Genomic DNA, 22,919 nt, shown 5'->3' on the forward strand with positions numbered 1-22,919 from the left:
CCCGCCGGGGCGCAGCGCGTCTCCCTTCACCCGGAGGGCCCGGTCGGATGGGAGCTGCACCCTGAAACCACGCCTCGGATGTCCCGCCTCTAAGGGTTCGGGAGTCCCGGCTCCTTCGCCCTTCCAGCGCCTGCTCTTCCCTAGCCAATCGGGAGAAGATTTTTTTTTATCCCGCCTCCTTCGGCTGCACCGCCAGCCAATCAGACCACGCCATGGAGAGACAGCGCGGAAATGGCGAAGCCAGCCGGCCCAATGGCAGCGTCTCGGGAGGCAGGCTCCGCCTCTCGGCGGACGGGCCGCGCTGCACCGGACGGAGCGGCCGCGCTTCAAGGTGGGTGATGCGGTCTCAGCCCTTAAGGCCGCGTCTAGGCAGCGCGGCGTCGGGGGGCGGGGGTGCGGCCCCCGTGGGCCCTGCCGGCTCCGCGCCCAGGTTTCACCTCGGCCTGCTCAGCACCCGCGGCCGCCGTGTCCTTGGGCGTGCAGCCGGGGGCGGGGGTGACCGAGACGCCGGCGGCCTCCAGGGCGCATGCGCCGCCGACTCCGTGGGGTCAGAGGTCAGGAGGAAAGTTAAGGAAGGAGCCGGTTTGGGCACCTGACCCTGAAGTCAGCGGTCGAAAGAAATGGGCCCGCCAGAGGTCGCAGGTCCCGGGAAGGGCACTTTGCGGCTCTGGCTAAGTGCCAGGCTCTGGGCTAAACCCGTGGCCTCTTCGAGCCCCCCTCCATCCCCCTGACCCCCTTATCACAGAGGAGAAGACCCAAGGTCATTCGGCAGGCAGGGAGGCAGTTCCAGAAGGACCTTGATGCGGGGGGCAGGGGAGAGGAATTTGATCTTGAGGGTTATTTAAGCCTTTAAGGGGTCCCAGCAGGGGAAGGCTGGGGGATGTGAAGGGTGGGGTTTGGCCTGGTTCACATCAGGAACCCTCCCTTCAGGATGCGACTTTGGGCAAGTCACTTAACATGACAGCGTCTCATCCGTGACCCCTAGCACTGTGCCTGGCACGGCGAGCTCTCAATAAGTGCAGGTGGCAGTTGGCAGCGTTACCTGGGTCAGGTTGGAGGTTGAGAGGGGCAGCTGCTGGGAACAGGGAGGCCATCTGTGCCTCTGGCAGGAACGAGGGTGAGCAGGGGCCGAGACGCCACAGTGGCACTGGGGTCAAGGGTCAGGGCACCAGCCGTGCTGGAGTTTCATATGGGCAGGACCACACCTGTCTGGGACCCACCTGTGCCTGCCTCTCTTTTCACACCCCACAGATGCGCTGCCTGACCATGCCCACGCTGCTTCGGGCCCTGGCCCAGGCCCAGGCCGCACGTGCAGGTAGGACCAAGGGCACCTTTCCTGGGGGTGGGTGCCCAGCCTCCCGGCATGAGGTCACATCTGCACGGCGTAACCCTTCTCCTTGCAGGGCGTGCCAGTGGCCGGGGCCTCCACAGCAGTGCAGTGGCAGCCACCTACAGTGAGTCCCGGGGTGCCTCGAGCCTCAGGCTGGGTGATCATGGTCCTGCCGGGGGCAGGGGAGAAGGCCTGGGTTCTCGTCCTGGCTTTGCTGGGGGCTCCCCCTCTCGGAGCCTCAGTTTCCCCTCTGTAAAATGAAGCGGGTGATCAAGATGATTCATGGGGGTGGGGTCTGTTATTGCAGGGTGTGGGGGGGTGGTCGTGGTCCTTCCCTGTGGCTATACATGTGATCTCAGACCTCCCTGCGTGGGACAAGGAGGGGACTGCCAGGTGTGAGCCCTGGGAGCCTGTACCTCCTCCTCAGGACCCGAGCACCTAAGCCCCACCTGCGTCCCCTCCGGGCCTGAACACAGGCGGAGGGGGAAGCAGGCCAAGACTGCCCCTGGCCGGAGGCCAGCCTCAAGGGTTGCTGAGGCAAGGGGCGTTTGGTGAATGAACAAGCCCCCCAGGGACCCAGCTCTTACGTCTAGGAGGCCAGGCCTCATCTGAGCTGGAGTCCTTGAAGAGGGCCTGTGCGCGGTCCCTGCCATGGCCTCTCTGTCCGCCTCCCCTGCAGAGTATGTGAACCTGCGGGAGCCCGCGATGGACATGAAGTCGGTGACCGACCGGGCAGCACAGACCCTGCTGTGGACCGAGCTCGTCCGAGGTGGGCCCGGGGGACGGGAGGCTCGAGGCGGGCTCAGGGTGGGTAGAGATGTGGGAGGGAGGAGGGCCCCCCCACCATGCCCGTGCTGCCCTCAGGCCTGGGCATGACCCTGAGCTACCTGTTCCGCGAGCCGGCCACCATCAACTACCCGTTTGAGAAGGGCCCACTGAGCCCGCGCTTCCGCGGGGAGCACGCACTACGCCGATACCCGTCCGGTGAGGAGCGCTGCATCGCCTGCAAGCTCTGTGAGGCTGTCTGCCCTGCCCAGGTATGCCCCGACCCCAGCTGACCACCACCCTGACCCCGGCTGCTGGGAGGGGGCGGCCACAGTCTGCTGCAGAGAGAGAGAGACGTGGGCAGCCCTGGGTCCCAGTTCTCAACCCCCTGCTGGGTGTGTCCCCAGGGAAGTCCCCTCCCGCTCTGAGCCACTTACCCCGGGATAGGAACCATGAGGCCTTTTTGCCGGAGCCGACTCAGAGGTGGTGAGTCAACGGAGGGAAGCTTCCAGTCCTGAGCAGACCACAGGACACACTTGGGGCCTGCCCTTGGGGGTCTGGTCGTGAGTGTGAGAGCCAGGCCGGAGCATCCACTTTGACATGGTGCAGCAGCAGTGTCAGGAGCCCTGCCTACATGTGCGCCCTTCACAGGGCCAGACCCGGGGCCACTCGGGCCACAGCCGGGCCGCCCGCTGCCCCTGGCTGCAGCTCCTTTGAGCCCCTGGCATTTGGTTCTGTCGGAGGGTCCCTCATGGACTGCCAAGAGTCACAGCCTGTGGGTGCAGAAACAGACAAAGTGGGGAGCGCTCAGGTGGTGGATGTGCCCGGCAGTACGCAGCAGGCACAGGGTCCTCACTGCCAACACAGCGTCCCCCTCCCAGCGGTTGCTCCGGCCACGTCTCTGTGACTCAGGACGGCTCCCGCCCGAGTCCTGGCTTGTCTCCTGCATCACTCCCAGGTTCTGCAGCCGTGAGCTGTGGCCTTGCGGCCCCCAGTCTCTGGAGCACGTAGGAGCACCCCCAGAGATAACAGTGGCATCCGGGCAGTGAGTGCCGACCACAGACCAGCACTGTGCCAAGCTCACGACCTCTCTCTGCAGCAGCTCTAGGTGGTCAGGGTTATTATCCCCATTTTTATAGAGGAGGAAACTGAGGCACAAAGAGAGAGGCTACTAGGCAAAGGTCCCTCTGTGAGCAGTGGGCCTTACGCTCCTGGGGACGTCTCAGGGCCATGGCCACATCCCTTTGAAGGTCCTCGCCTCTGCGGAAGCCCTGGGCCACCCCTTCCTTCGGCGGTGCCAGGCTGCACCTGGGAACTGAGAGTTAAGGACCCGTGTTTGAGTCTGGGCTCTGCCCCTCATTTACTCCTTGGCTTTGGGAAGGCCCTCCACCTTTCTGAGCTTCAGTTTTCTTATCTATTAAGTGGAGATAACTAGGTGTAGTTGGGAGGGTTGTTCAACATGCAGCCAGCAGAAAGTGGGCATTATTTACAGGGTGAAACCCCCTGGGGCTGCAGGTGCTATGGTGTGCCAGGCAGGCAACAGCCCTCTCCTCGTGGGACTCGCGTCCTCGGGCAGGAGGTGCTGGCTGATAGCAAATGAGAGTGTTGGCTCGGGCAAGCATGCAGAGGCCGGCCTCATGGCCGTGCCACGTGGCCTCTTAGGAGGGGAGTCAGGAAAGGCCCACGAGGGCTGAGAGTGGACAACAGAGGGGCCTTTCTGTAGGCCCATGGAGGGCTGAATCCTGTGCCAGGGGCCAGTGTGGCTAGCAGCTGACAGTCCCCTGTGCCACCGCCCAGGCCATCACCATCGAGGCTGAGCCGCGGGCTGATGGCAGCCGCCGGACCACGCGCTACGACATCGACATGACCAAGTGCATCTACTGCGGCTTCTGCCAGGAGGCCTGCCCCGTGGACGCCATCGTGGAGGTGAGCGGGGCCCCGAAGTTGGGGAGGAGGGGGCAGGAGCTCCTGGGAGGGGCCTGACTCACCTGCTCCTGCTCCCCGCCCACAGGGCCCCAACTTCGAGTTTTCCACGGAGACGCACGAGGAGCTTCTATACAACAAGGAGAAGCTGCTCAACAACGGGGACAAGTGGGAGGCCGAGATCGCCGCCAACATCCAGGCCGACTACCTTTACCGATGACCGGCTGGCCGAGGCCCCTCCTGCCCAATAAAAAGCTCTGACCTCCCCCACTGCCTCTGTCATGCGTCTGCTGTCTGGTCCGGGACCGTCCGCAGTCTGTGGCTTCTTCCGTTGGATCAGATCCTTGGACCAAGTTGCCTTCCTGTGGGACCTGCCAGGCCCTCCCTGTGGCTGGGCCCCAGCCCACAGCAGCCTGCGGTCCACACGTCTTCCTGGGCATATTCCACAAAGGCTTAGCTGAAGGTCGGCTCAGGGCACTGTTTGCATAATCCTGTGTGTCCAGTTGGTGAGGCCGGGGCCTGTCCTCTCCTGAGGACCACCCACAGCTGAGACTCTTGAGAACCTAGAGCCTTCTGAGAAAGGGGGCTCTCCAGAAATAAGTTGGGCAAAGTCTCATTTGTCCAACCGCAGGCAGAAGTACATCAAGTAGCAGGAACTTGGAAAGGCCAGGGCATCCTTGCCAGGGGTGGAGGGGGGGAAGCCTGCTCTGGGGTAACAGTCACGAGGGGATGACACAAGCCCTGCTGCCCGTGAGCTGGCTTTGCCTGTCCTCCAGCCACATCCCTTTTCCTCCCCAAGTTCCTCAGAGCAGACTGCTCGCGTGGCCTCTGCTGCTCAGGACTTCCTGCTTTGTAGCCCCAGCAAAGCGATGTGGTCCCTTCTGGGGACCAGTGCCAGTAGAATAGCCCCCACAACCACCCCTTCTGACTTGGTGCTGAGCGGTGTGAGAACATTTCAGTTCATTCTCAGCAGTGAGGAAGCTGGCTCAGAGAGGTGAAGTGACTTGCTCAAGGTCACACAGCTTGCATCTTGAGGAAAAAACTAACTGAGGTCTGAGAGAGCTCAAGAATTCCCTTCATCATTTCCAAAAGTGCTTTTTTACAAAACACTAATCTCCCCAGATGCATCTTAGAAGGGGGAGGGTGTTCTTTGGATCAGTAAGTGTAGGAAGTGCCCCAAGGGGCCTCCCCTGGGACAGGCTCTGCCCGGGAGCATATTCAAGGCTCTGAGAAGGCCTGCAGCAGAGAAGCCCAGACTTTGGCCAACTCATTCCTGGAGACCCCCCTTTCTCAGACCACCTGCTGACATAATGGGCCTGCTTACCAGGCCCTACTGGGCCATCTCCCAGGACCTGTGTGGTCCCACCACTGGCCAAGGTTTTGGGGACCTTACATCCCACAGGGTGGCTCAGAGGTAAGAAGTACAGGACCAGAAAGGACAACTTGAGCCGTGGCAGTGTCAAGGAGTCCAGGACTGTTAGTCCTGGCGGTTGCTGGCAGCAGGAACTCCAAAAAACAGGCCAGCTGTCAGAGGCAGGCTTGAATATCCTAAATCACTTCTAGTTTTGCTTTTTTTCAGACACAGCCAGTATTAGATGCTTGACATTGAGTCTGTCTGTGCACAGGGAAATTGTTCACTCAGTCATGTCCAACTCTTTCTGACCCCATTAACTGCAGCACACCAGTCTTCCCCGTCTTTTCCCCATTTCCCAGAGTTTGCTTAAACTTACGTCCATTCATCCGATGATGCCATCCAACCGTTTTGCCCTCTGTTGCCCCCTTCTCCTGCCCTCAATCTTTTCCAGCATTGGGGTCTTTCCTAATGAGTTGGCTCTTTGCATCAGGTGGCCAAAGTATTGGAGCTTCAGCATCAGTCCTTCCAATGAATATTCAGGGTTGATTTCCTTTAGGATTGAATGATTTGATCTCCTTGCTGTCCAAGGGATTCTCAAGAGTCTTCTCTAGCACCACATATGAACCTGTCCAGCCCCTGACTTAATTCCTTCCCTCACTGCCGGGTCAGAGTGCAGCTCTTAAGGCCATTTTGAACCATGTTAAGAGTTCCAGTTTGCTATAACATAGGAAGCACTGACCTGAGGCCCCCAGTGGCACTCAGTTCAGTTGTGTTGAAGTTTCTCCTTGAAAGTAACCCTACCAAAAGTGTCTCCTACTCTTCCGAAGACACCTTGGCTGTGACTCAGTTTCCAGCCCCCAGCTCTGGGGCTCCATTTGCCCACCCCTCAGAGACCCTTGGGCTTCCCTTATAGCTCAGTTGGGAGAGAATCTACCTGCAATGCAGGAGACCCAGGTTCAATTCCTGGGTCGAGAAGATCCCCTGGAGAAGGAAATGGCCACCCACTCCAGTATTCTTGCCTGGAGAATCTCATGGACAGAGGAGCCTGGCGGGCTACGGTCCATGGGGTCACAAGAGTTGGATATGACTTCGCGACTACACCACCACCACCACCACAAGAGGCCCTTCCTCTGCTGGGGGTTCAAGGATCACCAGATCTGACGGGCCCCAGTGGGTACAGTCTTGGCCCGTCCAAAGTGCAGGCAGCTGGACAGTGGTGACCCACAGGCTGGGACCGGACAGGCTGCATGAAGCTAATTAGGAGTAAGGACACAGGGACAAGTCCAGTCACAGGAGGAGCGCCAGTGAGGGCAGAGCACTCCCCAGTGCCTGCTGGCTGCGGTCTGCCGCCTGGCCCTCGGGGTCCTGCTGCCTCTGAGGGAAGAGGCTCAGAGAAGGGCAGCCGCCCACCCAAGGGCCCAGAGCACTGGGCCTGGAGTCCAGGCGGGTGCTCAGAAACAGGAAGATAGAAGGACCTGTGTGACTACAGCCTCACTCAAGAGGGAAGGGGTCCCAGAGGTGGGGACACGTGGGTCCGGCCTGGGGCCCGAGCGTATTGGGGGGTCTTGTCAGCCACAGGCCCAGGTGGTGGAGGTCCCGACATGTAGCCCCTGGGCCTGGGCTGGGCACCTCCCCACATCCCAGCCTTGTAGAAGTGCACGGTGGACGCCAGTGTCTGCCCTGGGGTCTGGGCCTCCTCGCCCAGATTTAGGCGGCTCACGGCTCTGAACGGTTTCCCACCTAGGGGGCGAGCAAGCGAGGGCCCAGCCCGAGGCCTGCCTCCCACCCGCCCTCGGCCGGGGCTCGCGCACCCGCTCCAGGACTCCGGGGGCGGGTCCGGGGCGGCCTGGGGGCGGGGCTTCCATGGCTCCGCCCCTCCCGGCCCCGCCTGTGGGGAAAAGTGAGTTGCGTGGGCGCCGCGGAGGCAGAGAGAAGTTGAGCCAGGAGATCCGAGTGGAGTCGAGCGGTGCCGCGTGCGGCCGACCCGGGGTGAGTGCCCCAGAGCGGGCTGCGGGCCCCTCCGCTCTGCCTGCCGCCCTCGCTTCCCTCCGCCCCGGAAGGGAGTCTTGGCGCCCCCACCCGTGTGGTTCAGTAGAGGCAGCTCAGTCCGCAGGCCCGCGGGTGTCAGCCCTTGTTGGGGGGTGGGGGGTGGGGGTGCACAGATGCGACTCAGAGGAGGAAGAGGAGGAGAATGGGGGTGTTAACAGCCTGTGATCCCTCGTATTGAGCTCTGCTGGGCCAGGCTCTCCTCAGAGCTTTCTCTGCTGCATCTTCTTGGGAGGGAGGAACCCATTCTACAGATGTGGAAACTGAGGCCCAACCCAACGAGGAAGAGGCAGAGTTAGAAGAGAGTGCAGACCCTCGCCCGCAGCGCGGCTCATCGTGGCGAGCCAGGGTCTCAGAGGAGAGGTGTCTGGGGAACTGGCCTTAGCCTCCAGCCTCCCAAGGGAGGAGGTGGGGGGGCACAAAAGTGACTAGTCTGGACCCTGAAGGACCTCGGCCCCTTCATTTGCTCTGTAAATGTCGCGGGTGTGGGTCCTGGCCCAGGCAGGGGCCAAGGTAGAGGAGGGGGAGGGGATGAGCCGGTGGAAGGCTGAAACCCCAGGGGAGGGGTCTGACCAGGTCTCTGGACTCCTGTGCTGACCACCCAAGGGGAGGGCCAGGCCCCGTGGCCCTGTGAGCCGGGTACCAGGCCAGACTGGTCACAGCAGCTGTCCTGGACTGCTGCCCACCGAGATCCCGGATCTAGCTCCCTGCAACCCCTCATTTGGCCAGCCCCGCCTTGCAGGGAGCCTGGGGCAAAGAAAAACCCTCCCTCTGAGGACACACTTCAGGCCGGAACTTCCAAACCTGCAGCCCGGAGACCGGGCTCCTGCCTGACTTGGCCATCTGCTGACCCGTCTATAAAACAGGGGTACAGTGCCCCTCACCTCCAAGGCCTGCTGTTAGTTTTAATTGAGGTAGTGGAGGTGAGGAGGTACATGGGGACCCTGGTTATTTTTATCTCCTCACCAGGTCCTGCTTCTGCTGAGTGGCCGAGTCCCGTTCACCCAAAGAGGAAGTGGAGGCTCAGAGAGGGTGGGAGAGTCCCCCAAGGACACACAGCTAACCCCAGCTTGGGCAGGGCTCAGAGCCTCTGTCCCTGGGCCGTCTGCTCACCCTCCCCTATTCAGGGCCCCCAGCCGTCTCTCGCCATTCTCTCCAGCTGGGGAAGGGGCTGCTTTTCCTATTTATTCTTAAGTTAACCAGACCCAGGGGAGGAAGTGACCCGCTAGCGCGCCAAACGTTCACCCTCAGCGGGGCCCTCGCCTGGCCCTGCCCCTTTCCCACCTCAATGGAAGAGCTAAGGAAATGGAGTCCCACAGAGGGGCCGGGGCCGGCCTTGGGCCCCCAGGGCAGCAGCCGTCAAGTCCTGGCCTGTGGGCTGAGTGTCCACAGGGCCCATTGGAGGCCAGGGGAGCCTCCCCCGCCGACGTTGGAGCAGGGCCCCCACCAGGCCCTTCCTGCCCATTCAGTTTCCATAGTTTCACTTTCGGTGGTTTCGACACCTGGAGGACTCCTCCCTGGGCTGCGGTTGGGCTGCCCAGGCCCCAGGGGAAGGTCCTCTGTGCTCAGAGGCCCTGCCTGTCCACGGAGTCTTCCCCAAGGCCCAGGGGTGGCCCCCACCCCCTCAGCACACGGATGCCGCAGGACAGAGGCAGGCTCCGACTGCCCAAGGGGACAGGCCAGACCTCAGCCCCATGTCCTTGTCATGGATATGCCCTGGGGTGGAAAGGCGAGGGCTCCCCCTGGCCACGGCGGGTCAGGGGGCCAGCGCTGGAGGTGGCCTTTGACCTGGGGCCCTGAAGAGGTGAGGGCAGGTCACGGAGTGGGGACAACAAGAGAGGGGGCCAGGTGTGAGAAAAGCCAGTGTCGCCAGGAGCTGGGGGTGCAGGGGTCTCAGACAAGTCAGACCCAGCTGGGAAGGAGCTTGGTGTTGGACTCTGGGTCTGGCCGTGGCGTCAGCTGCGCCGCCTACTTCTGGTGTGACCTCAGCACCCGCTGCGCCGCCCTGGGCCTCAGTTTCCCCATCTGTCAGATGGGGTGATCACAGCACCTTGCAGGATCATAGGAGCGTGGAGTTCCTAGGCGGTGGGCAGCTGCCTGTCTCCTGCCTCCCAGCCTGAGCTCCCAGGCCTGCCTGCCCCGCAGGACCATGGGCTCCATGTTCCGGAGCGAGGAGGTGGCACTGGTCCAGCTCTTCCTGCCCACGGCTGCTGCCTACACCTGCGTGAGCCAGCTCGGGGAGCTGGGCCTGGTGGAGTTCAGGGATGTGAGTGGGGCTGGGATGGGTGTGGGGGGAGGCCTCATCCCTGGGCATCCCAGAGGGTGGACCATCACCCTGTTCTGACCCCCTGCCCAGCTCAAATCCCAGCGGCCTCTGTCCCTGGGTACTCTGTTCTCAAGAAGGCTGGCTTTACTCACGCTTGCCCCAGCCTGGGTTCAGCCAGGCCTCCTCGGCCCTGGTCCACGTGGGGCTTGGTTGTCCTCAGCTGGGCATCGAGAGGGTCATGGTGTGGTCAGCACCTTTTGGGGGAGGCAGCTATGGCCTAAGGAGAGCCAGCCTGGCCCTCGTGGGGGACCTCCTTGGCCCCCCGGCCTGGAATACTGATCCCTCCATGCACAACCACAGCTCAACGCCTCGGTGAGTGCCTTCCAGAGACGCTTCGTGGTGGATGTTCGGCGCTGCGAAGAGTTGGAGAAGACCTTCAGTGAGTTGGCCCTGGGCCTGCACACCCCAGGCAGGCTTCCTGGAGGAGGTGCCAGTGGAGCTTAGTCTGAAAGGAAGAGTCCCAGGCACCCAGTTGGAAGGCAGAGAAGGGAGAGCCAGGCCAGGGCAGCTGGGATCTGTGGGGTGTTCCTGAGTGAGCTGAGCTGATGCCCAGGCCAGGGTTTGGACGAGCCCTTGAGCGCCGAGTGAGAACTCAGGACATCATCCTGCAGATGCTGAGCACCACCTGTAGGTCTCTAAGCAGGAGAGAAGCATGGACAGAACTTTCTCTGCTGCCGGTGGACTGGGGTGAGCAGAGGCCACCAATCTTGGCTCGGTGCCCCAAGGAGTAGCTTTTCCTTGGACCTGGGCAAGAAGGACCCCTGCCCTAGGTTGTGTTCCAGAAACCCCTACCAGGAGGACCCGGCACGGTGGGAGGACAGAGCGTCTGGTTAATGGTTGGCTTGCCTGATGGGTTTTAAGTACTCAGGCAAGTCCTCCGTGGGCCTACATGCAAGCTGCTCTCCGAGGCCCTGCAGTGCTAGGCCGCCTGCCGGGAGACCGCTGTTGGACCCAGGCCAGGGGCTGGGGAAAGAGGGAGAGCAGCCCAGAAGAGCCCCAGGGCAGGGAAGCAAAGTAAACACACAGGGGTGGACGTTTAGCCTGAGGTTTTCCTGGGGTCTTCGACTCAGTGAATCAGTTGGCTGGTGGCCAGGGGAATTTGAGGTGACGTTTGGAATCCCCTAGATGTTAGCCAGCCCTTGGCTGTGTGTGCGCTCAGTTGCTCAGTCATGTCTGACTCTTTGTGACCCCATGGACTGCAGCCCACCAGGCTCCTCTGTCCATGGAATTCTCCAGGACAGATTACTGGAGTGGGTTGCCATTTCCTCCTCCAGGGGATCTTTCCGACCCAGGGATCGAACCTGGGTCTCCGGTGTCCGCTGCACTGGCAGGAGGAATTCTTTGCCTGATGAACTGCTGGGGAAGCCTTCCAGCCCTTGGCTAGTAGCAGCCATTAGCTGGTGGCGGCCCCCGAGCGGTGCTCCCTGACACCCCTCCCCTCCGCACCCAGCCTTCCTGCAGGAGGAGGTGCGGCGGGCTGGGCTGACGCTGCCTCTGCCCGAAGGGGGGCTGCCGGCGCCCCCGCCCCGCGACCTTCTGCGCATCCAGGAGGAGACTGATCGCCTGGCTCAGGAGCTCCGGGACGTGCGGGGCAACCAGCAGGCCCTGCGGGCCCAGTGGCACCAACTGCAGCTCCACTCGGCTGTGCTGGGCCAGGGCCACAGCCCCCCGGTCAGTGTAGCCCCCCGGGCGGGGGTGCAGGGCAGGGGTGCCGGGCCCCCCAGGCTGGGGCTCACGGTGCCTCTCGGCTCCTAGTCGGCAGCCACGCACATAGATGGGCCGTCGGAAAGGACCCCCCTGCTCCAGGCCCCCGGAGGGCCGCACCAGGACCTAAGGGTCAAGTAAGTGAGGGGCAGCTTGGCGCTTTTTCCGATCAGCGCAGACTCCCTGTCCAGTGCTCCCTCAGACTGTCCCCTGCCTCCTCCTCCCTCAGGCCTGGGATTCCCCTTGGCCCACGTGTTTCTTCCCCTCCTAGCTGTGTGTGCGCCGGGTGGGCTTCTGCCTACCCCGTGGGGGTGAGGGGTGGTGTGCCTGGCCCGGATGGGGAGGCGGGGTGGAGGGGAGGGGAGGTCGGCGCAACCCCTGCCCAGCCCCGCCTGGCCCCGCAGCTTCGTGGCCGGTGCGGTGGAACCCCACAAGGCCGCAGCCCTGGAGCGCCTGCTCTGGAGGGCCTGCCGCGGCTTCCTCATCGCCAGCTTCCGGGAGACGGAGCAGCAGCTGGAGGACCCGGTGACGGTGTGCAGGCGCGGGCGGGGGGCGGCCTGGGTGGGGGTGCGCCCCCCGGGGTGGGGACTGCAGGGTGACCTGGGCCCCCCTCCGCAGGGTGAGCCTGCCACGTGGATGACCTTCCTCATCTCCTACTGGGGCGGGCAGATTGGGCAGAAGATCCGCAAGATCACTGACTGGTGAGCCCCCCGGGGCCCTGGGTGTCCCCCCCCACCCTTGACGCTGAGCCCACACCATCCTCCACACTCATGCGGGCGCGGCCTGGACCCCGGGCCCCGCTCACCGCCCGGCTCCCTGCCAGCTTCCACTGCCACGTCTTCCCATTCGCGGAGGAGGAGGCGGCCCGGCGCGCGGCCCTGCAGCAGCTGCAACAGCAGAGCCAGGAGCTGCAGGAGGTGGGTGCCCGCGGCCGCGGTGGACCTCCGGCCGCCACCCCGCCGGCCCACCGCCCCCCTGACCGCCGCTCTGGCCACAGGTCCTGGGGGAGACGGAGCGCTTCCTAAGCCAGGTGCTGGGCCGTGTGCAGAGGCTGCTGCCGCCCTGGCAGGTGCAGATCCGCAAGATGAAGGCCGTGTACCTGGCCCTCAACCAGTGCAGCGTGAGCTCCACGCACAAGTGCCTCATCGCCGAGGCCTGGTGTGCCACACGCGACCTGCCCGCCCTGCAGCAGGCTCTGCAGGACAGCTCGGTGAGTGGGGGTGGGGGGCCTCCCCCCCGCCCCACTGCCAGGCAGGGGCTCCTCCTCACAACACGCTTCCCATTCCCCGTGCCATGGGTGTGCTGCCTTTCCCGGGGCTCACCCTCCTCCAGGGAGTCCTCCAGGATGACTCTGGCCCCGCAAGCCCCCTCCCCACCCCCACTTCTCCCTGAGGCCCTGGGATGGGCCGTCGTACCCTGTGGGCCGTGCTGGGTGTTAGAACCATGTTGAGATCCAGGCTCTGCAGGCCCTGGCCCTGTGACCTTGGGCTGATTGGAGGGAGCCTTGGGCTCATCTGTGAAATGGGTGTGCTGACCCTGCCTGCAGGGGGTGGCCACGGTAGGCAGGGTCACCGGTGGCAACAAGGGGCTTGCTCTCCCCAGCCACCTGGATGGGGAGAAACATGCTTGTGTCTCCCAAGTGACTTCTGGTCCAGTCTCTGGCCATCTCTAAAGCCTCCTGAACAGGGGGCAGGTGGGGCTGGTCATCCGGTTTCACAGGGAGAGAAGGGGCTGCCCCGGGTGAGTCCCCACAGTGCTCTGCCTCTCCAGCTCTGCCTGGCTGGGGAGGTCCGAGGCCCCTGGAGGCCCCTGCATTCAGCCTTCTCTGTCTGTCTGTCTGTCTGTCTGCCTGCTGGGTGCCCCAGAGCGAGGCGGGTGTGAGCGCCGTGGTTCACTGCATCCCCTGCCGGGACATGCCCCCCACGCTCATCCGTACCAACCGCTTCACGGCCAGCTTCCAGGGCATCGTGGACGCCTACGGTGTGGGCCGCTACCAGGAGGTCAACCCCGGTGAGGGCCGCCGCCTCCCGCAGCCCCGGCCTTCGGGAGGGTCAGCTGCTGCCCTGGGTGGAAGGCTGGCAGGGCTGCGTCTCCATGCTGGGGCTGCCCCAGCCTCCTGGGATGAGACACGCTCTGCTTCTCATGCTCTCAGGGGGCGCCTTGGGGCCTCGAGTTTATCCCCAGAAAACCCCACCTTGTTACACGTACAAGGGAGCCAGCTGAGTTGTGCAAAGAACAGTAGTTTTGCAGTAGGAGTGGCCCGGGTTTGAGATCCTACTTGCTTACTTTGATGAGTTTTTTAGCTTCTCTGAGCCTCAGTTTCCTCATCTGCAAAATGGAGATAACAGTTCAGCTCTGAGCAGTCTTGGGAAGATGAGTGGTCACCAAAGGTTGCAAACCAGTGGCCCACGAGGCCAGAATCAGTCTGCTGGTGTGTTTTGTTTGGCCACGTTGTCCAGACATGTTGAAAGGTTTGAGTTGGGTACAGCCCTAGGTCAGGTTTTCCCAGAAGCAGATCCTGAGGTGGGGTCTCTGGTGCAAGTGGTCTCTTAAGAGAGGTGCTCCCGGGAGAAACCAGTAAGGGACCTCAAGGGGATGGGGAGGCATGCGGGGAAGGGACGGCTGAGCAGGGCCAGGCCTGGGTGAAGTCCGGCCACACTGGAGCGTGTCTGTCTCAAGGCCGACGAGCAGGGCTTCCACATCCAGCGCCCTCAGTTGTCAGCCAGCCCTGGTGGGCGGGCAGCGAGGCTGTCAGCTCCTGGCACTTCCCGGGTGCTCACCAGCCTGGCAAGGCTGCTGCTTGTAGACTGGTGCACCCAGCAGGGGCCCACATAGAGCTGCCAAGGGCCCCGTGCCACCCGGGCCGCACGTCTGCTGCAAGTACCAGGGAGTTTTGGCAAAAGTCTGCATTTTCCTAAGACTTTGGCAAAAAGTGAGAGATTTGGCAGCATGGTGCCCGCCCCCAGGAGGCTGGAGCTGGGTGTGGCCACCCCTCCTGTTTGGGTCCATCCTGGGGCCAGCGGGCACTGGCTCCCTCTCTCCCTGGCCCTGGCCACCTTCCCGAGGCCCGTGGGACCTGGCCTGTCACCCGCCCGGTCCCTCTCCTTCCAGACAGCACTCCCCCTGAGGCAGGCTGGCTGCCGTGTGCCCAGTGGCCCAGCGTCCCCAGTGTCGCTGGGTGAGGGCTGCAGGGCGTCTCCGTGTGAGCCTGGAGGAGAGGTCTGGGGGTGAAGCGTGAGGAGGGCCCTTTCAGGAGTGGGACTTAGTCCGATGCCAGGGAGGGGTCCTGCCTCACCCAGTGGGCAGGAGAAAGGGTTTGGGGCCCCCAAGGTGGTACGAGCAGGACCTGAGGGTGGAATCTGAGGCTGTGTGGACCGAGGCCTGGATCGCATGTCCTCTGGGGCCTGCTGACCCTCCAGGACAGCACCTGGGAGCTTGATGTGCGCTCCTCCCACCCGTTTCGACTGCCCGTAGTTCCTCTGCCTTGGCAGGTGGCAGTCTGCTTGGAGCAGTCTGATCCCCAGATATCCACGGCTGCTGATGTGCCCCCAGCTCTCAGCAATAGCTCTGGGGAGGTATTCATTTGCTCTGGCTGCCGTAACGGAGCATCCCCGATGGGGTGGCTTCAACAGTAGGTATTTATCATCTCTCCATTCTGGAGTCTGGAAACCTGAGATCAGGGTGTTGGCAGGGCTGGTTCCTCCTGAGAGCTTGAGGGGGCTTCTGTTAAGGCCTCTCTCCTTGGCTGGCAGGCAGCCGTCTTCACGTTCGCATGGCCTTCTCCAGTGTCTGTGTCTAAGGTCCAAATTCACCCATTCTCTAAGGGCAGCAGTCATATTCGATTAGGACCCACTCTACTGACCTCGTTTTCACTTGGTTACATCTGTAAAGATTGGATCTCCAAATGAGGTCACTTTCTAAGGAGCTGGGGGTTATGACTCCAACCTACCTTTGTGGGGGCGGGGTGCACAATTCGACCCATAACTGGGATGTGCATTAGAATCCTAACATCTGTGAGAAATTCTCCCTATTTGCTAAAGGGAAGCTAAGGCCCCAAAGATGAAGTGACCAACTTGGCCTTCTGGAACTTGCCACGGGCCAGCCAGGACTTCCACTGGGCTCTCTGTGCTTCTGCTTAAAGCTCTTTTCATAAATAATAGCTAGAACTAATGAGTTTATATTGCTTATTTATGGCCTGCTGTCTCATTTTTAATAGCCCCAGAAAGTAGTGGTATTGTTATCTCCATTTTGCCCATGGGTAGATGGAGGTTCAGAGAGGTTAAGACACTAGCCAAAGTTTGCACAGCTAGTAGATGGCTGGCTCTTGCATGCGGGCAAGTGGTGTGGCGGCCCTGCCCGGCAAACACCACCTTTGTGTCTCCTGAGGCCCTGGACCCTGGCTTGGGGGCCTCTCTACAGGGCCGGGGTCCTGGCTGACAGTGTGGCCCGTCTGCCCACAGCGCCCTACACCATCATCACCTTCCCCTTCCTCTTTGCTGTCATGTTTGGTGACGTGGGCCACGGGCTGCTGATGTTCCTCTTTGCCCTGGCCATGGTGCTGGCCGAGAACCAGCCGGCTGTGAAGTCAGCACAGAACGAGGTGAGGGGTGGCGGGGGGCTGGGGGTTGGGGGAGAAGCAGGGTGCAGGCATGGCTGGGGCTGGCTCTCACCATACCCACACCCCCAGATCTGGAGGACCTTCTTCGGGGGCCGCTACCTGCTGCTGCTCATGGGCCTGTTCTCCGTCTACACCGGCTTCATCTACAACGAGTGCTTCAGCCGCGCCACAGCCATCTTCCCCTCGGGCTGGAGCGTGGCAGCCATGGCCAACCAGTCCGGCTGGAGGTGAGGCCCGGCCACTCCCCTACTGCAGTCCTGAGGCCCCTAGGCCCCTGACTGCCCCCTCCCCGCTCTTGTCACAGCGATGCCTTCCTGGCCCAGCACCAGCTGCTTGCCCTGGACCCCAATGTCACCGGCGTCTTCCTGGGACCCTACCCCTTCGGCATCGACCCTGTGAGTTCTGGCCATCTGTCTGGGGTGGTGTGGGCGGGAGGGTGGGTTGGGGCTCTCCGCTCAGGGTCCCCCAGACCAGGGCCTGCCTGGCAGGGCCCACACTGCGGCCACTTGAAAAGCAGAGAAGTGAGTCCTGATAAGGACAGTGTTCTGTGCCAGGCAGGCACCGTTCTGAGGCCTTGTTGAAATGATTTTGTGTCCAGTCCTTGTGACAACTCCATGGAGTGCATGCCAGTGCACACTCTCCCCGTTTCATACATGAGGAAGCTGAGGGTACATGCCCAGAGTTGCCCAGCCAGGAGGAACTGGGGTAGGGGCCCAGGCTGTGCTCCGAACCATGCCGCTCTGCTGCCCCTCATCGGGTGGGTGACGGATTGTGCAGGGGGCCCTGGAGGGGCACACACAGGCCGATGAGAGTGACTCGGGTGGGGAGGCCCCTTTGTGACCCCCTGGCCCTCCTGCTCCCCCAGGTCTGGAGCCTGGCGGTCAACCACCTGAGCTTCCTCAACTCCTTCAAGATGAAGATGTCCGTCATCCTGGGGGTCACCCACATGACCTTCGGGGTGGTCCTGGGAGTCTTCAACCACGTGTGAGGGCCGGGGTCCTGGGGTTGGGGGGCCTGAGCAGGGCCAGAGTGGCCTGGTGACCCGACGCCCCTGCCCCAGGCACTTCGGCCAGTGGCACCGGCTGCTTCTGGAGACCCTCCCTGAGCTGGTCTTCCTGCTGGGGCTGTTCGGCTACCTGGTCTTCCTGGTCATCTACAAGTGGCTGTGCTTCACGGCCGACAGCGCTGCCACGGCCCCCAGCATCCTGATCCACTTCATCAACATGTTCCTCTTCTCGCGCAGCCCCACCAACCGGCCGCTCTTCCGGGGGCAGGTGGGCGGGGCCGGGCCGGTGGGCGGGGCCGGTGGGCGGGGCCGGGGCGGGGCCGGGTGGGCCCACCCCCACTACGGGGCCCCGCCCCTTGGTGGCAGGCTCCTGGTCTGAAAAGCGGGATGCAGACCTGAGGCCGTGAGACGAGGAGGGAGGTCGGAGGACCAGCAGAGATGGTCCAGCCGAGGGGGTGCTGGAAGCCTGGGGTGCCATCCTCCCAGAACTCCGTGTGGGGCGGCGTCCCTGCTCCGTGAGGGGCCCCGGCGGAGGAGTTGGGGGCAGGCTCCTTGGGCTCCGGGAACCGCGTGGCGCCCTGACTCCCGCCCCTCCCTCGCAGGAGGTGGTGCAGTCCACTCTGGTGGTCCTGGCCCTGGCCACGGTGCCCGTGCTGCTGCTGGGCACTCCGCTGTTCCTGCGCCGGAAGCACCAGCGCCGCCAGTCTCGGAGGCGGCGACCGCTGGTAGGGGCAGGGGAGGCGTGTGGACTGGGCGCGGAGGGTCGCGTCCGGGCCGTGAGAGCCCGCCTGGCCTGTGCGTCTGCTGATGCTGCTGCTCCCACCTCCAGGATGAGGACAAGGCCGGGCTTCTGGGCCAGCCCGACGTGTCTGTGGCCAGCCAGAACTCTGATGAGGAGAAGGCCGCATGCCCCGGGGACCAAGAGGAGGAAGAGGTGGGTGTGGGACTCCCTGGGTTGCAGGAGGCCAGCGACCCGGCTTGCCCCTCACTGCTGCCCGTCCCCCCCCAGTTTGTCCTGTCCGAGGTGTTCATGCACCAGGCCATCCACACCATCGAGTTCTGCCTCGGCTGCATCTCCAACACGGCCTCCTACCTGCGCCTCTGGGCCCTAAGCCTGGCCCATGCCCGTGAGTCCCGGCGCCTCCCCCCACACATCTCCTCCCGGCACTTCCCAGTGTCCCTGTCTGGAAAGGGGGGGTGGGGAGTGGGGTCCCCTGCTGACCCTCGGGGAGGATGGACTTTGGGACGCCGAGGCGGTTCCCACCGCTTCCTCCCTCACCTGCAGAACTGTCGGAGGTCCTGTGGGCCATGGTGATGCGAGTTGGCCTGGGCCTGGGCAGGGAGATGGGCGTGGAGGCCGTGGTGCTGGTCCCCGTCTTTGCCGCCTTCGCGGTGATGACCGTGGCCATCCTGCTGGTGATGGAGGGGCTCTCGGCCTTCCTGCACGCGCTGCGGCTGCACTGGTGAGAGGCCACGGGCTGGTGCGGGCAGCGCGGGGGGCGGGCTGGGGGGCAGGGGTCCTCACCAGCTCTCTCCTCCCCCAGGGTGGAGTTCCAGAACAAGTTCTACTCGGGCTCCGGCTACAAGCTGAGCCCCTTCACCTTTGCCGTGGAGGATGAGTAACGCCCACAACCTGCCCTTACTGCGCGGAGCAGGAAACAAATACCGAGGCCGTGGACTTCCCTGGTGGTTCAGCACTTAAGACCTCACGCTTCCAATACAGGGACGGTGCTTCCAATACAGTCCGATCCTTGTTCAGGGAACTATGATCCCAATGCCACACGGTGCGACCGAGTTAAAAAAATAATAAAAGACGAAGAAGGCCTAGGACCGGTGTCTTGGTCTTGTCTGAGAGGCAGGGCCTGGGAGGCTGGTGTGCAGGAGCCTGGGCTCTCGCTGGGCTGGTCCTTCCTCGGGAGCCTCTTCTGGTTTGAGGGACACCGTCCCAGCCTATGTCTCTCTGAGGTCTGTCTTTGCAGCTGAAGCTGATATGGGGCGTGGAGAGGTGGGAAGCACTGATCTAGGATCTGGGGCCTCAAGATGTCACCAGAGGCCCAGAAACACATCTGCAGGGCCCCCAGACTCGGGGAACGGGGGAGAGGGCAGAACTAGGACAGATGACAGATGTGTCTAGCGCATTTTAGCTCAGGATGACTGTTGTCCCAGGCTGGACCAGGGGGAGTGAATGAGCTCCCTGTCCTTGGAGGTATGCAAACTGTAGGATGATGTCTCGGATACTCAGGGTGTGGAGGGAGGTGCTTGGCATGAATTGGCCAGATTCTCATGTCCTTATGCTGGCGCTGGCCACTGGCACTCACGAAGCTCTGGAGCAGAGAGCAGCCTGGGGCACTGTGTGACCCGCATTGCACAGGAGACAGTGCATCAGTCCATGGGGGATGGCGGGTCACACCCAAGGCCACCTTCCTGCAGATGTGGGCAGAGGCTGTCCAGGGCACCCCGAGTGTTGCCCAGGGCTCTGAGGGTCAAAAAAGGGCTGAACCGGACCCCACGCCCTGCCTCCCTTCCTGTCCCCAGAGGCCACCATCTTACCCGTTTCCCACCCCCCCCACCCTGGTGGGCAATCCTGCCCCCTGGTTGTCCAGCTGCTGGGGGAAGGTGGCACCCTGTGGGCGTCTCTGACCTGGGACCCACTGCTGGCTGGAGGGCAGAGCCAGTGCTTCCCAGAGGCCTCACACTCTTCTGCGGAGGAGCTGCCAAGTGGTTCTTCCGGCTGCAGGCCCCAGGAACAAAGGCTGCCTTGAAGGCAGAGACGCTCCGGGCACAGCGAGCAGGGAGGAGGCCCCACCACTGTGGCTCCATCTGGCCAGCTGCTGGGAGGAGCCTGTCCCTCTGGAGTCCAGGGCTGCCCCGGCTCAGGGCCCCAGGCCGCTGGGCTACAGCCCACATGCCTGGCAGAGACTCGGCTCCAAGAAAGAGAAGCATCTGGTTAGGAACAGAGGGCGGCGTGTGTCTCAGGAACTGGACTGAGCCCAGGACTCCGAGCTTCACCTTCCTGGGGAGCAGAGTGAGCACTCGCAGGTGGGGCAGGTGCCCAGTGCCGAGCCGGGCGTGTTTCGGGGGAGGGAGGTGTGAGCCAAGAGAGAGGCTGGCCGCACGGACAGCTGGCAGCCTGGCTGAGCGCGCTGGGAGCTGTGGGACCAGCACACCCAGGGCTTGGGGTGGGGCACCCCGGGGCTGGAGGTCACCCTCAGGAGACGCAGGGACGGGGTGGGGGGGCGGGCACCTGCGCCGGGGACAAGCCTGACCCCTGCTCCCGCGAGTGTGCAGTCTGACCCAGGAGGACACTGAGGAGATGGGAAGCCGGGATGAAAGCAGTGAGGAGGGGGCGAGGGTGGGGCTGAGAAGAGAGCTGCCACCCGAGCCGTGACTTCAGAGCGGACTCGACCCTGCGGGGCGCCACCCGGCAGAGTCCTGGGGTCTAAGGCAGACGGGGCAGGGGCGGAGGGCCTCGTGGGCACAGGCAGCAGCTGGGGGCTGTGTCCCAAGACCTCGCACAGAGGGCACAGCATCGAGGGCCCCTCCCGGCCACGCTCCAGACATCTGGAAGGACGGGCGGTGGTCGCCCTCCACCTGCCCGGCCACCCCACCGTCCCGCCCATCCTGCCGCATCGGGAGCAGCTGCGTCCCCCCAACCCAGAGACTCAGGACACATCCCAGGTGACGGCAGAGATAGGCTTTTATACTTTTTATTGTTTGTATAGTACAATCTTTGTGGTAGCAGGAATGTATGCACAAAAAAACAATTCAAATAAGAGTTCAGAGTAAAAAACAAAAGGATTTATCCCAAAGGACATTTAATATACATGGACTTCACAGCTATATTCTATCCATGCCCCCGACTCCACCCATGGGCTGTGGTCTCCCACTGGGACGGCCGTGCGATGACCACATGAATGGGCAGCGGGCACGGGCACGCCAAGGCCCCAGCACCGGGGTGGCAGGAGTTTTCCGAGGGCACGGGCAGGACCAGGCCTGGGGGCGGGGGGCTAGCCCTGCCGGAGCAGCCCCAGCTCCAGGCTGAGCAGGGGGGGTGGGAGCCGGGGGCAGAGAGCAGGTGGGGGGACAGGTGTGTCCACGTGGCCCTCGGTGGCCATGGCCTGCCACCCGCCCCGAAGCCAGGGTTAATAAAGCACTTTGTTAGAGGGCATGGGGAGGGGCACATCCAGTTGGGGTGAGATTCACCGGCGGAGGGAAGTTCGGACGACAGGAAGCAGGTAGCCACGTTCCTCACAGCCCCCGCGCCCCCCGCGCCGTCGGGGGCGGTCAAGCCAAGGAGCATGGTCACAGTGTCACCGCCCCCTCGGGAGCGGGCAGTGTCTGCACGCCCATCACAGGGCCCACTCAGCGCTGTCCGCCAGCACGGCCATTCACATCGTGTAAAGATCAACATTAACCACAAAAGGCACCTGCGACAGAAGCGTCTTCTCTAGATGAGAGGGGTCTGAGATATTGCACTATTGCACTAGTGTACTATAATTCTGCTTCCCAATCTCAGAGTCCTAGTGAGGTCGTAAACGAGATAAGAAATAAATGTTACTCAATTTTAATACAGTCTTTCGTATCATACACATCTGTGTTGGGCGGCGCGACGTCTGAGCCTTCCGGCCGCGGGTACAGTGGTCGGAGCACAGAGGCGCCGCGGGCTCGGCCACCCCCACGCCTTCCAGGGATGCAGGCAGGAAGGCCGCACATGGTCACACCCCGAGCCTCCTCTTCTGGTCAAAGTAGGCATCGAACCTGGCTTGGGCGTACTCCTAGGAGACACAAGCAAGAGTGGCCTCACCAAGGGTCCCACCTGTCCCCGGCACAGAGGGAGCCGCTGCGGGCCGTCCAGCAGCCGTGCTGCCCCAGGGCCATCCTCTCCCACTGGCAGCCCAGCTCCCCGCTGCGGCCTGCCGCGCTGGCCCGGCCCTGCCGACCCAGACAGGAGACGGGACGTCCGTCTATGGACCTGGCGCTGCCACAGTGCACCAACTCATTCACTTCCAACGCTACGGACACAGGCTGACAGCCCCAACAGGCTCCTCTTCCAAAGCCCAAGGCCCTTGGGCGTCAGCAAGTGTGGCACCAAGGTGGAAGACAGGATGCGTGTGTGTGCCACGTATGTGCTGGGATCACTGCGGCACGCTTACTAAAAGGAGGGAGTGAGCACACCTGGCCAGCCCGCGTGTCCCTGGTCTGTCCCCCCCGTCGGTCCATCAGTGTGGGGACAGTTTCTGAAGGACCACTCCAAGTTGAGAAGCCTGCTGTGCCAGCTGATTATAGCATCACCTTAAAAAACCTGAACACTGAGGGAGAATTTATAAACCAACACAAACTCACTCATCTAAAACGTGCGGTGTTGGCTAAAGCACACAGCCAGCCTACCACCAGCACCGCCGTCACCCTCCGAGTTCTCGGGGCCTCCGCAGTCAGGCCCTCCAGGCTGCAACAGAATGCTTCCACGTGAACGGAATCATCAGACACGGCCCCTCTGGGGTCAGGGACACTTCTGCGTGGCTGGGGAGGGCAGTGTTCGTCCGTCTGGTGCGGAGCAGTTCTCTGTGACATGGCCCCAACGCAGCGTGGTCACACAGTCGTCTGATGTTGGGCACGTAGAATGCTCCCGGTCTGCGGCTATCAGAGCATGTGAATTCGGGTCTTGGTGTGCAAACAGGCTTCCATTTCTCTTGGCTCAGTACCAAAGAGAGGGACTGCTGGGCTGTATGGTTAAGTGTGTATTTGACTTTAGATAAGAGGCAACTGTTTTCCACACTGGTCACCCCCTCTTGCAGTCCCACCTGCAGTGTGTGACATCACCTTCTTGCCAACATTCAGCATTGTCGG

General features: G+C 62.8%; 3 protein-coding genes across 10 annotated transcripts in view; 2 read left to right on the top strand and 1 right to left on the bottom strand.

Moving 5' to 3' along the window:
• The first annotated feature begins 244 nt into the window (after positions 1-244).
• On the top strand, positions 245-4,288 carry NDUFS8 (NADH:ubiquinone oxidoreductase core subunit S8). Of its 4 annotated transcripts, none has more exons than XM_043452447.1 (7): positions 245-331; positions 1,252-1,315; positions 1,404-1,454; positions 2,010-2,099; positions 2,195-2,367; positions 3,893-4,021; positions 4,107-4,288. In XM_043452447.1, the coding sequence occupies exons 2-7, from the start codon at positions 1,252-1,254 to the stop codon at positions 4,236-4,238; spliced, it is 639 nt and encodes a 212-aa protein (XP_043308382.1). In that variant the 5' UTR covers positions 245-331; the 3' UTR covers positions 4,239-4,288. The 4 variants fall into 4 exon arrangements, with proteins under 4 accessions (XP_043308382.1, XP_043308385.1, XP_043308383.1 ...); XM_043452450.1 differs by lacking the exon at positions 245-331 and adding an exon at positions 532-554; XM_043452448.1 differs by lacking the exon at positions 245-331 and adding an exon at positions 551-760.
• Positions 4,289-7,249: 2,961 nt separating this feature from the next.
• Positions 7,250-18,902, top strand: TCIRG1 (T cell immune regulator 1, ATPase H+ transporting V0 subunit a3). Of its 3 annotated transcripts, none has more exons than XM_043452029.1 (20): positions 7,250-7,361; positions 9,476-9,684; positions 10,045-10,123; positions 11,195-11,415; positions 11,500-11,585; positions 11,853-11,979; positions 12,067-12,149; positions 12,272-12,365; positions 12,446-12,658; positions 13,314-13,458; positions 15,909-16,048; positions 16,136-16,293; positions 16,371-16,461; positions 16,932-17,050; positions 17,127-17,340; positions 17,675-17,797; positions 17,902-18,006; positions 18,082-18,199; positions 18,358-18,535; positions 18,617-18,902. In XM_043452029.1, exons 2-20 carry the CDS (start codon positions 9,568-9,570, stop codon positions 18,693-18,695), a joined length of 2,490 nt encoding a protein of 829 aa, XP_043307964.1. In that variant the 5' UTR covers positions 7,250-7,361; positions 9,476-9,567; the 3' UTR covers positions 18,696-18,902. The 3 variants fall into 3 exon arrangements, with proteins under 3 accessions (XP_043307964.1, XP_043307965.1, XP_043307963.1); XM_043452030.1 differs by having other exon boundaries at positions 7,253-7,361; positions 9,564-9,684; XM_043452028.1 differs by lacking the exon at positions 9,476-9,684 and having other exon boundaries at positions 7,284-7,361.
• A 1,861-nt stretch (positions 18,903-20,763) lies between these two features.
• The window catches only part of CHKA (choline kinase alpha), a 56,916-nt gene continuing 54,760 nt past the window's right edge, over positions 20,764-22,919 (bottom strand). For all 3 annotated transcript variants that reach the window (XM_043451705.1, XM_043451703.1, XM_043451706.1), the window contains one exon: positions 20,764-21,847. In XM_043451705.1, coding sequence (XP_043307640.1) covers positions 21,788-21,847 — 60 coding nt within the window. In that variant the 3' untranslated portion in view covers positions 20,764-21,787. The remainder of the gene's footprint in view (positions 21,848-22,919) is intronic.

The sequence above is a fragment of the Cervus canadensis genome, chromosome 29 (assembly GCF_019320065.1).
Source record: "Cervus canadensis isolate Bull #8, Minnesota chromosome 29, ASM1932006v1, whole genome shotgun sequence".
Taxonomy (NCBI): domain Eukaryota; kingdom Metazoa; phylum Chordata; class Mammalia; order Artiodactyla; family Cervidae; genus Cervus; species Cervus canadensis.